Source organism: Octodon degus, unplaced genomic scaffold (assembly GCF_000260255.1).
Source record: "Octodon degus isolate 3935 unplaced genomic scaffold, OctDeg1.0 scaffold00280, whole genome shotgun sequence".
In the NCBI taxonomy this organism is placed as follows: domain Eukaryota; kingdom Metazoa; phylum Chordata; class Mammalia; order Rodentia; family Octodontidae; genus Octodon; species Octodon degus.
In genome coordinates, this window is record NW_004524856.1 from 1,714,947 (window position 1) to 1,726,460 (window position 11,514).

Genomic DNA, 11,514 nt, shown 5'->3' on the forward strand with positions numbered 1-11,514 from the left:
AGTCATGTTGCTAGGAGAGGGGAAAGTAGAGTCATGTTGTAGAAGTTATAGTACTACAAATTAACTAAAAAGGAGGATTGTTCTGGAAACTTGCTTTTCTTCAGTAAGTTTCTGCTGCCGTTCCAGGTCCAGTTTAGTTTTGCACTTACACCTCCCCCATGCCATCCCCAACAAATCTTTTCAAGACCCCACCCAAGTTCTTCTCTCTTCAGCCTTACTCCACCTTCTGCTACAAATACCCCTTCTGACCTCACAATCCCTCACCTGGGCCTCAGGCCCCACCCAAGTTGCTGGTTATCCACAACTGCCAGTAGCTTTCTCCCATCTGCCCAGTCTGAGCCTTCTCAGGTTGTGAGATCTAGCTGCCCCTCCAGGCTGTTAATGCTACGGGCCCACTCGGCCTCCTCCCAGGACCTCTAGAACACCCTCCTTCCATGAAACTCAACAGGGCACGCTCTGAAGAGTGAGATGATCTTGAGAGCATGTTTGCATTCATCAAACATGGAGGTGAGAGGCACACAGAGCTGGAGATCTGGGAATGGGTGTGGGGAGGCTTGAGGACAACGGAGATCACATAGATGGTTCAACTGTAGTTTCTCCTTCCTCTTCCTCTTCCTCTAGTTTTTGTACTGGGGATCAAATTCAGGACCTTGTACTTGCCAGGCAGGTGTTTATGCCACTGAGTTATATCCCCTGCTGGTGTAACTATAGAAGGGTCCATAACATCCCATCCTATCTCTTCTCAGATAACCAGGAGTTTCTGGTTAATCTCAATTGCCCTGTCCGCCTGTTGATGCATTACATCCGTCGTAAAGTGGGCTTGCGTAGACGAGGTGAGGAGTTGGGGGAGGGGGCTAATGGCCAAGGTCGGGGGTAGTAGAGTCATGTTTAGTTGTCAAACCCTTCTCTTGACAAGAAGAGTTACTCATATCCCTACAGCTTCCTCCAACCCAGTCTGGAGGATCCCTGGTTCTTTCCGTTCTCATCTGCCCCAATTATCCTGTGGCCTTCCTCCAGGCATCATCGATTTGTGTGATGAATCGGGGACACTGAAGATGTTTTTCATCACGAAGACCCGTGGAGAATATGCCACCAAATTCCTTACAGTTCGAAACACCTACTATGTTTGTAAGGTGCAGCGTGGGGCACCAGGTAGAGGTTTGAGCATATTCTCTAGAGATACAGCAAGGACCCTGAAGACCAATAATGAGCTTTATCCTTAAAGTAGGACACCTTTCACCAGATTCAAATTGACCATTTTTAAGAAGGCTGAGACAGGGCACTGCCTCTTTGACAAAGTTAGGTTCACCCTCTCCTTCTCAGTGTCTACAGCTCCCCCTTATGTCCATACCTAGGGGGAGCAATAAGGCAAATCAACTCATGGCAGTATTTTAGTGTCAGAATCCTGAAATCTTGGACTTCACAAGGGTGCAGACTAGGTGACTGGGGCTGGGGATATTACACTGTTATGTTCACAGGAACAAGAATTGAGAATTCCTACAGAGCTATTGTGCCCATCCTGAAGAATCCAGACCCCGAAATGGTTGGTAAGGAGCATGATGGGAGAGGGAAGAAGGTGGAATGTGCTACATAGCTTTATGATGGGAAATGTATGGTGAGGCCACAGTAGGTGGGATCATATAAGCTAGAGAAGAGGGGGACAGGGTGTAGGTCTACGTGTGGAGGGATGTTTAGTGAAATCCAGGTAGAATGTGCAGGTGTCATCCCCACCCCGTTTCTCTCCTCTGTGTATCTCTCCCTAGTACCACGCTATCATTTTAATGTCTTAGGCCAGGTTACTCCCACTGATCATCTGAATGGTGGGAGGATCAGTATGGGTAAATTCTCAAGCTCTTGAAAGTGCAGTGCTCTTTCTTGGTTCCTAGATGCTCTTCGTGCACAATGTGAGACCTTAGAGAGAAACCGAGTGAAGGCACTGAAAATCATAGAAGCCAAGAGGGTCGCTGTAATTGAATCCACTCTGAACCTCTCAGTAAGTCCTGAAATGTGCCTTGTCCTCTTCCCATCAGCAAACTGGATATTCCTCCCTTCTGCTTAAGGCCTTGAATTTCCTTTTTGAATCCATGTCTCCTTTTGTCCCTCTATTACCTTCCCTGCAGGGCCTCCTTGTTTAATCTACCTAATTTCCTTTTTTTAGTCCAAATCTGGAAAATCAGACGACCACTCCCACTCCCACTCCCAGTCCCACACGACTCCTCCTCGAAAGGGCCACAACAGGGGCAAAGTGGATTTTCACCCCCGGAGACATCGCTAACTCAATAAAGCAACTAAAGGAGAACAGTACTCTGGGTATGAAATTTCTGGAATTTGGGCCGGGGAAGATGGCTCAGTGGAATAAGCGCTTCCCAGGCAAGCTCAAGGGCCCGAGTTCAATCCCCTGTTACACACACACACACACACACACACACACACACACACACACACGGAATTTCTGGAATTTAACATGTTCCTTTTTCTTTTTTCTTCAACTACTGGGGATTGAGCCCATGGGTTCTCTACCACTGAACTACATCCTCAGCTCTTTTTGAGACAGGGTCTTGCTAAATTGCCCAGGGGCTGGAATTTGTGATCCTCCTGCCTCAGCCTCTCCAGTAGTTGGCTCAGAAAGGTACTTTTCCAAGACTCCTCCCCACTACCTGTGCTAAGGTTTCACTAGGCCTCAGGGCACTGAGGAGGCTCCAGGGTGGAGGAGAACAGAGGGAAGGATAGCAAGCACAAGGTTGTGGGGGGTGGGAAGGAAGACTGAAATCAAGTACAAGGATTCTTTGAGGGATGGGGAAGGGGGATGGTGTCTTCTCAAACCGGCCTACCATGCACTAGGAGGCCTACGTCTGGTTAGGTGGCCCTCTCACACACCCTCCACTACCTCCCAGGCTGAAGTTCCCCCACCCCCATCCCCACTTGTCTGCCTCCTGGCAGTCCATCCCACCCGACCTTGACTTAACTGCCCTTTTCCTTGTTGGAGGGGAGCAGCAAGGCAGCAGAAACATGAGCTGGTTATAGGCATTTATTGAATTTATTCGTTTATTGATTTGACACACTTTCCCACTCAAATCTAGCACATGATACAATCTGGGTAGCCAAGCACGGACACAGGAAATGATGGGAACCCACAGCAAGGGTGGGGGAGGGGACAGTGCAAAGGTCACTGAGGGAGGGCCTGCGTTGGGGGCCGAAGTAGAGAAAGAAATGCAGATGGCCTCCCTAGCAGGTGCTGGTAAACCTGATCCACATTCGCCCTTCTCTGCCCACTTCCCAGACCCTCAGGCAAGCTTCCCGGCTCCTCCCTCCCCTGCTTCCACAGAAACCCCCCATAGTCAGGGAAGGAAAAGAAGGGCAGGGACAGCTGTCAGGGGCCTTGCATAGGGAAGTCTCTGTACCTAACTTTACCATTCTAAATCCTTTCCTCCTCTTCTCCTCTCCCACCCTCTGCCAGGCCCCAAGCTAATTTCAGGCCTTCAACACACTCCCCCAGTAGCAAGAACCTACTTTGGGTCATACAAGAGGGTGGCCACACCACAGCACCACACTCTCCTAGGTCCACATCAGTGATGGTGAACACTCTTAAGAGCTTTCGATGAAACAGCCTGCTGCAGCGCATTTGCCCCCACTGGTATAAATTGACTGGAGGGCACTTGGCTTAAGTTTTTTCTTAGGGCAACTCTAACTTAGGCATGCTGGATCTTTTTTCCAGATCTGGTCCAAATGGAAGCTCTTCTTGTTTGCTACTGCTCCCCTCCTCACCCCTGCTCCCTGTGTCTCCCCTAGTACTGTCTGTAGTGTATCATGTCACTATGACAAAGCCTTCAGAAAGAATAAAGCATTCTTGCCATCACTAGCACCTTGCCACTATTAAAAATCTCTATATTTGTGTTTATATTTCTTTAAAAAGATTATAAAAAGCCTTTCTGTTATCTGCAGCCTTCCAAAGGTGACTGGCCTGGTGAGCCACTCCAGTGCTCAGACCTTTGGCTCTTTAAGGTCCCCTATCCCACCCACCCACCCACCCACCCCACACCACTGGCCTAAGGGGCCACTGCATAAAAATCCCAGGCTCAATTTAGCCTGGTCTAGCTCAGATAAGACTCTACAAAAAACCCTGCTCCCAAAGGCAGGGGTAAGGCCACTGGTGACTTCACATTTCCAACAGCATTGCTGGCCCCTGCTTCTAGGGATGGGAATGGGGGAAGCTGAGGATGGCTCCAGAGAAAGGGCCTTACCTCCTAATTGGCACAGTGAGAATAAACTCTTCCCTTCCCCTCACCCCCCAGCAACCCCATATGGGGCAGCTTTATCTTCACAATCCTCAATACCCGTTTGTGTGACTAGACCCCACCCTAGCTCTGGAGCAGGGTCTCAAATTCCTGGGGAGGGCTCAAGGGAAAGGAGTGGATATGAATGCATCTGGCTCCATCTCTGAAGCAGGGGACAAAGCTTCCAGCCACGACTCAGGGATCTGTGGGAAGAAGAAACAGAGGACAAAGTAAGAGATTCATCTGAGGGCAGGCCAGATCCCCACCATCCAGACTCATGCCCAGGAAATCAGAGACACCCTCTCCCTATGCACATACCCCTTCTCTGCTGCCTTGTGGGGGTAAGGTACTACTGAGGTGCCTGAAGTCCCATTTGGAAACTGTCACTATTATATGTCATCTTCTCTCCAGTTGTCCAGAAGCTCCAACTACCCCTTTTTCTAAATCCCTCCCTGGCTCAGCTGGACATTCAGGAGCAGACAAAGGTTTTGAGATGCTAAGGTGATTCTAGGGTGCCATACCTGGCTCAAAGTTGAAGTCCAGTCCCTCACCCTCATCCATGAGGTCACTGATGATGTTATCCACGTCACACTCCAGGTTCTCCATGTACATATCAAGATCTAGATCCTGAGGCATTCTGTCGTGGCCTGCTGCTCCAGCAGAAGGTGTGAGCGCAGGAGTTCCCAGGGCCTTGGGCATGGGAGCACCTGCCATGACTGGAGCTGGCACCACTACAGGAAGGCTGGGAACCAGATTGCTGGGGCCCGGGGCATCTAGGGGCTTGGAACATAGGCCCACTCCGGTGGGCAGCTTACTGGAGGAAGGTATTCCCCCCAGCAACAGAAGTGTGGGAGCCTGGGACAGAATAGGATCTACCTGGGTCATGAGGACATCGGCAGCAGGTGGTGGTGGTGTCTCAGAGGTCAGCAGGGCCTCCAGAGACTGGGAGCTTGAGAAGCACCCTTCTCCTGCTGACAGGGGCCCTTCTGCTGCACCAAAGAGGGGGGCGCTATAGGCGTGTAAGGGGCCAGTAAGCCCGGCATGCTGCAGAGAAAAGCCTGACAGGCTGCTCTGGGATAGCAGCGAGTGGGGAGATGTGAGATTGAGCCCATCCAGCAGCTCTAGATCTTCATTTAGCGGGGGGACACCCCCTGCATAGCTGCTGACTGACGCTGGTATTTCCTCCTCTGCCAGCATCTCAGATTCTGGTCCCATGGGGGACAAACGAGTGCTGACAGTGCTGGCATTTGAACTGCTTCGTGGACGGAAGGTGGTCCACACATCGGCTTCCTCACGGCTTCGAGAGCAAGGGCTGCCAGACCACTTGGCGAAGTGGCCCATAGGGCTTGTGGGAGTGGCACCTTCAGGCGGAGCTGGAAGCACAGATGGTTTCTTCTTGGGGGCCTTGCTGCGGCCCCGAAGCAGCTTGCTGGTGCTATCCATGGAAGCAGCCCTGCGGCGGGGTGCCTTGCCGCTCTTGCCTCCCTCAGGGTTCAACATCCACCACGAGCTCTTGCCTGTGGCCTCGTTGTGAACCTTGATGAACTTGCTGTGCAAGGACAGGTTGTGGCGGATAGAATTCTGGAGGGGGCAGAGTAAGCAGGAAAGGGTCAGGAGGTGTGGGAAGGGGAGGCTGGGACACAGTAGGGCTGTACCTGGAGACTCCAAGTCAGATCAGGGGGGAAATTGGCAGAGGGGCGAGGAAGGGGCTGAAGACGGGGAGGGAAGGGAAGGAGGCCATACACAGTTCCCTTTCTAGGACAAGTGGCTCAGGCTCTGCCCCTGACTTCTAAACTGGGGTACCCAAGATAATAATAACCCACTGCAAAGGCAGAGTGCTCACCTGGGGAAAGCTCTTCCTTAGTGTCTGAGGAGTACCTGGGGCTAATGACCCAGCAAGAACTAAAGTTCAGATGGGAAAAAGTATTCCACGCTCCACCTCTTTTCTCTCTGTCTCTCTTTCTGTAACAGAGTCTCTTGCTATGTGGCCCAGGATGGTCTCACTCACAGTGATCCTCCTGCGCGAGCCTCCCAAGTACTGGGATTACAGGTGTGTGCCACCCTGCCCGGTTTCTACCTTTTTTTTTCCTTTGTACTTGGGATCAAACTTGGAACCTTGTGCTTGCCAGGTGGGCGCTTATGCTGCTGAGCTATATCCATGGTCTTTCACCCCTTTTCTTGACAGGCTAGGTGGAGATTATAAGATGGTTTTCATACATCTCTGACCTAGGCCACTTCTCTGAAGAGGCTGAGGGGCTGGAACTTGAATGCAGCTGGTGCTCCTTTCCCCACTAAGCATTTGGACCACTAGCTCTCCGTAGGACTGGAAGAGTCCTTTCCCTCCCCCTGAATCTCAGCTTTATTTCTGCCGATTGGCAACACACACCCTTCACCACATTTATGAGGCACAATCTATCCCTCCTTTTTTCCCCTAGATAGGATCTCCTCTCTAAATTCTCCTAGTTATTCAAAACCAAGCTTAAGTACTACCTCTTTTATAAAGTAGTTGCTTGACTTGACAGCTAGATTTCTTCCATAGTTTTTTTTTTTAAAATTTTATGTGTGTGTGTGTGTGTGTGTGTGTGTGTGGCCAGCTCAGCGCGCCAGGGGGTGGGGCTGGCTGGCATGTGGTGCTGGGGGATTGAACCGCGGTCCCTGATGCTTTGCTAAGCTTGTTCTAAGTAGGTGCTTTAGACCACCGAGCCATCTCACCAGCCCCTTCCATAGTATTTTTAAGTCTGTCCCACACAATTGTAACCAATCTATGTAGGTTGGTGAGTGGCCTCGGGGTGAGAACAGTGAGGCTACCCCTTGAGGCTCTATGGTTTATGGTTTCATGAAATTAGACTCATCAAGTGTAACTGCCAAAGGCACACACAGACAATGGTCTGCAGTCTCACAACCTCCAACAGTGCACCCTCAGAGTACCAAGCCCACAGCACACCAAATTCAGTATTTCTTACGTGGTTGGTGAGTGGTCCCGGGGTGAGAGCAGTGAGGCTCCCCCTTGAGGCTCTATCAGTGCCCCTGTACTGTCACTAAATTGCCCAGGCTGATCTTGCAAATGGGATCCTCCCTACCTCTGTCTCTGAGGGTGTTGGGATTACAGGCTGAATCCCCTGTCCAGGTTCCACCAGCTCTTGAGTGCCTAGGGTATTGGAAGCTATGGGCTCGTTGATCTCATACTGATAGGGACACTCTACCCCTAGGCCAGGGAGCAAGACTGAGATGGGCAGCTCCTTGAGCTCTGGGTGTAGCTCATTTTGATTGGCTGCTGAAGGCTAGTTACACCAGTTTTGGTTTCCCGCTTCTCCTCCCTACCTTTTGGTTCCTTTCCCCCACTTCTCCTCAGGAATTTGTGGATAATCTCTCTACCCTTAAGGGCATTTGACCTCCCACATGGAGCTCTGTAGCTTAGAAACTCAGGAGCAAGAGGCTGAGACTAAGAACAGCAGGGAGCCACTCATGTGTCTCTGGTGCTTTCAGATAAGGAGACCCTTTGCTTGGGGAGCGCTCTTGAGCAGCTTCTTATTCCATGGCTCTTTAGCCAAAGAACTTATCTCCCTGGGACCTTATGGTTACGGCACTCCAATTTAATTCTCTTGCTCTATAAATGCTTCTAGCTCCTTCAAGGACTTGCACTTGTCCATCTGGCCTGGGCTTTTAGTAACTAAGGGCTAGAGTGACTCCTGGCGCTGTGATTTCATCCCTTCTCATTCTTTTAACTCTGGGTCTACTGAGAAAGCCAATTCCTTTCCTTACTACCTGGTACCTATGTTGCTTATCTTTTTTTCTTTCAGCCTTGGAACAAGCAAGTGGGAGACGTGGGTTCCCCAGAAGTCTGAAACTTTTACATGCTTGTGGGGCGGGTGACTGTTAATTGCTACCCAAGCCACCTAACCTAAGCACTCTTGTTCTAAGTGAGTGCCGCCCCCTGGTGATGTGCCAGGGAAGCCAACTCAGGCTTCAAGCTTCCTCCAGAGAGACTGGTGGGGACCTTGGAAGCCCCAGACTCAGTCTGATTTGGTTTTGCAATTATTCTAATGAAAGTAAGCCATGTGCTTCTCAGAGAAACAGGATTTATAGTTAGCGCTGAGTTCAAGTCTTCATTATGCTGATAGTAGGCACGTTTCCTAACCTTTGTGTACCTATGTTTTGTAATATATAAAATGTAGACTCTCAGAATTGCCGTGAAGATTAATATAATGAAAAAATTTAAAACTATTTTGTAAGCTATAAAAGAGGGACTGTACTCTCACAGTATAACTAACAACTCATGGTTATTTCTTCTACCCTGGAAAACAAACCTAAGGGAAAAGAAAAACAGCTGTGTAGGCTGGGTCCAAGGAGGGGAGCTCTTTATGAGCTGAGACTGGTGTGGCAGTCTACCCAGAAATAGTGCAAAGGGTCTCACTCAATTGTCCTGTCCACTGTTCTGTTCAGCCCTCCCACATACTGTAGATTTGATCCCTTAATCTCTGATACCTAAGGGAAGACCCTCTGCTCATTGTAGTTCCTGTACTGCATTGCATTTTGACCTCACCAACTACAGAGGCGCAACACATTAATATGGGTTGAAGTTCCCTGATTTTGTGATCAAAGCATGTATTTCTTAGGACAATTTTTTAAGAGTATCTTGGGAGTTCTTTTCCTACAGTTTCTTTTGAAAGACCAAGGCAACTCCCAACCTTGTACTTTAAAGTCAGAGTCCTACATCCTTTCTCAAGAGTAATATTCTTCTACAGTAAATCATGACTTACCTCCAAAAGCTTGGAGAGCCCCTTACAAGGGAGAATTTCTTGTAGGGTAAACTGAGTCAGCAGCTTACAGTCCTTTTTCTTCTTAATGCATAATATCAACTACTTTTCCCCACGAATACCACTCTTTTTACCCTTTGCCACCCACTCCTTCCTCTGGGTAGAGCAATCCTAGAATAGTACCTCTAGGCTGAGGTATAGGGAGGCAATCAGGGAATTCAAGTAATCCCACAGGAACGGGAGAAAAGGTGTTGGGGTAGAAGGTGGAGGAGGAGGAAAGGCTAGGTTCGGGCAGGGAATCCACACAATTCTTTATAGGATAAAGACTTCTCTGTGGGAATAAAGGGTTGGGGCAGCCGAAACCAAAGTGCTCAAGGTGTTGAACGGGGAGCAGAAAATTCGATTTTCTCCATGGTAGGGGCAGTGTCTTAATTCATTTGTGACCCTCCAGCATTAAGCTCTGAGACTTACCAAAGGTAAGGGGCGGGATGTTAAGAAAAGGTCCCAGAGTAAGAGTCAGGGGGCTGAGGGACCCCGGAATAGGTGGTGTTGGGATACAGGTAAGGGGGTCATAGTTACCTTCCATCCCGCGGAGCTGTTGCTGTCACCCTTGTCCTTGAAGTAGGGCACAGTGCGGACCATCCATTCATAGATCTGCGCGAGTGTCAGTCGCTTCTCCGGGGCGCTTTCAATGGCCTGGCTGATGAGTTCTGCATATGACTGATTTCCCCAGGCATTCCGGCGGGAGCCCCCCTTCCGAGGACCTGCTGTTACTGCCCCCAGAATGCCCGGCTGGGGGCCCCCTGCCGGCTCTGGGAGCCGAGAGGGCAACAGGATGGGCTCGGAGCGCCCCTCCGTGTGTACCTTCGGTCCCAGACCTGGCTCCACCTCGGGCGGCTCAGGCGGCTCCGTAGCAAGCTCTGGTCTAGGAAGGGGCCAGGTGCAGGAGCGCGGACGGCTCTGGGGTTTGAAGTCGGGATCGAGGTCTACAATCGCGGCAGCCTCTGTGGCTGAATTCTTATTCCCTGGATCCATACGTGGAACTGGACCTCCGCGACTCAGCATTCAGTGGAGCCTGCCAGAGTCCCTCACCATGCCCCCCCCAAGGGGGGAAGCACCGAGGGCCAGGAGGCACATTCCTGCCTGTTCCCAGAAAGTCAGGAACTGCCCCCGCGCCCCGCTTTAGGACTAAACTGTCCCTTCCACACAGCTCTCCGATCCCCTGCCGACTACAGCCTTGAGCCTCGGAGCTCTTTCTAGACACCACCTGTAACCGCCGCCTAGCGAAGACACTTTCTCCAAGCTCTCACTCAGCTTCCTGCTCTTTTAAACCTGAGGCACCGTATCCCCTCATACATTGCGCTCCCATCACCGATCGTCTTCTCAGCCGCAGTTCCCTCCCCCTTTTAAGTTGCTGCCCCCCGGACACTCCTCCCAAATTTCCTCCTCCCGGATCACTGCCCTCCCCCAAACCCGCTCCCTCCCGTCACTTGCTCCTCCCCTGGCTCCCCTTCCCCCGCCTCTTTCCTTCTCGCCGCTCTTATTAGGGTCAAGGTTCTGGCGGCCCCAGCCTCTCTTATTACTGTCCCAGTTCCCAGATCAAACCCCCCACCCCCCGCCCCCCGGGTTTCCCTTTTGTTTTGCTCCAAGCGGCAGCCCCCGCCTGACGTCTCTGTTTACCACTCGCCCGGGCAGCCATCTGCGCACGCGCCTGGAGAGTCACTTGGGAAACCGAGTTCTTCAATCGTGCCACCCTGGTAGGGCTTAAGGACTACATCTCCCGTCCTACTTCGCGACCAGGAGCCCGAAATCCGCGGCTGGAGAGCGGCGTGGCAGGATATGGGGAGGTGGAACTTTAATTATTAGAGGTCGTCACGGACTCCTTTTCTTTTCATAAAAATAATTTTCCTCCCATATCTCCCTTCTACTTGCTCCCTAATTCAGGGTCCCTTATATTTTACCGTAATGGGAGATGCTAGACCTTTTTTTTTTTTCCTTAAGAACGATCAAGAAGAAAAACACTGTCTCCAAGAAGCAGAAAACGGTGAAGCAAGAATTAAAAAACTTAGCAGAAAAGGTGTATGGGTAGGGGATATAGCCCAGCGGAACAGCGTTTACTTGCCTCGCAAGCGCAAGGTCCTAGGTTTGATTCCCGGTCCAAAAAACAAACAAAAAGTATGCATGTTGGGGTTCGGTGGGAGGCATGTATCTCATAAACAGCCGATTATGGTGGTCTCCTCTGTCTGTCTCTGTCCCCATCATACATAGTTAACACAGACAGTGAGATCGTTCTCACTAGTCTCCAGTACCGCTTCTGCTGGACTCACGTTAAGTATTGGTAGTCCTCTGATTCCCATTATAAGCAGCTTTTCTTTTTATTTAACAGGTCCCAAACTGAACTTCTTCTCTGTTCCAGCACCCACATTCCTACCCTCTGGATACCTTTGATCTCTGAATTTGGCTAATGGTTGTCCTCGTCTACC

At 50.6% G+C, this 11,514-nt stretch overlaps 2 protein-coding genes across 3 annotated transcripts; one reads left to right on the forward strand and one right to left on the reverse strand.

The window, feature by feature from the left end:
• The first annotated feature begins 23 nt into the window (after window positions 1–23).
• On the forward strand, window positions 24–2,284 carry CUNHXorf65 (chromosome unknown CXorf65 homolog). Of its 2 annotated transcripts, XM_023707119.1 has the most exons (6): window positions 24–507; window positions 747–833; window positions 1,018–1,152; window positions 1,479–1,547; window positions 1,887–1,993; window positions 2,159–2,284. In XM_023707119.1, the coding sequence occupies exons 1-6, from the start codon at window positions 483–485 to the stop codon at window positions 2,273–2,275; spliced, it is 540 nt and encodes a 179-aa protein (XP_023562887.1). In that variant the 5' UTR covers window positions 24–482; the 3' UTR covers window positions 2,276–2,284. The 2 variants fall into 2 exon arrangements, with proteins under 2 accessions (XP_023562887.1, XP_023562886.1); XM_023707118.1 differs by lacking the exon at window positions 24–507 and having other exon boundaries at window positions 707–1,152.
• A 1,749-nt stretch (window positions 2,285–4,033) lies between these two features.
• Window positions 4,034–10,508, reverse strand: Foxo4 (forkhead box O4). Its single transcript, XM_004646804.2, has 3 exons — window positions 9,611–10,508; window positions 4,796–5,855; window positions 4,034–4,477 (listed from the first exon to the last, which is right to left on the reverse strand). Exons 1-3 carry the CDS (start codon window positions 10,094–10,096, stop codon window positions 4,470–4,472), a joined length of 1,554 nt encoding a protein of 517 aa, XP_004646861.1. The 5' UTR covers window positions 10,097–10,508; the 3' UTR covers window positions 4,034–4,469.
• Between the last annotated feature and the right edge of the window lie 1,006 nt (window positions 10,509–11,514).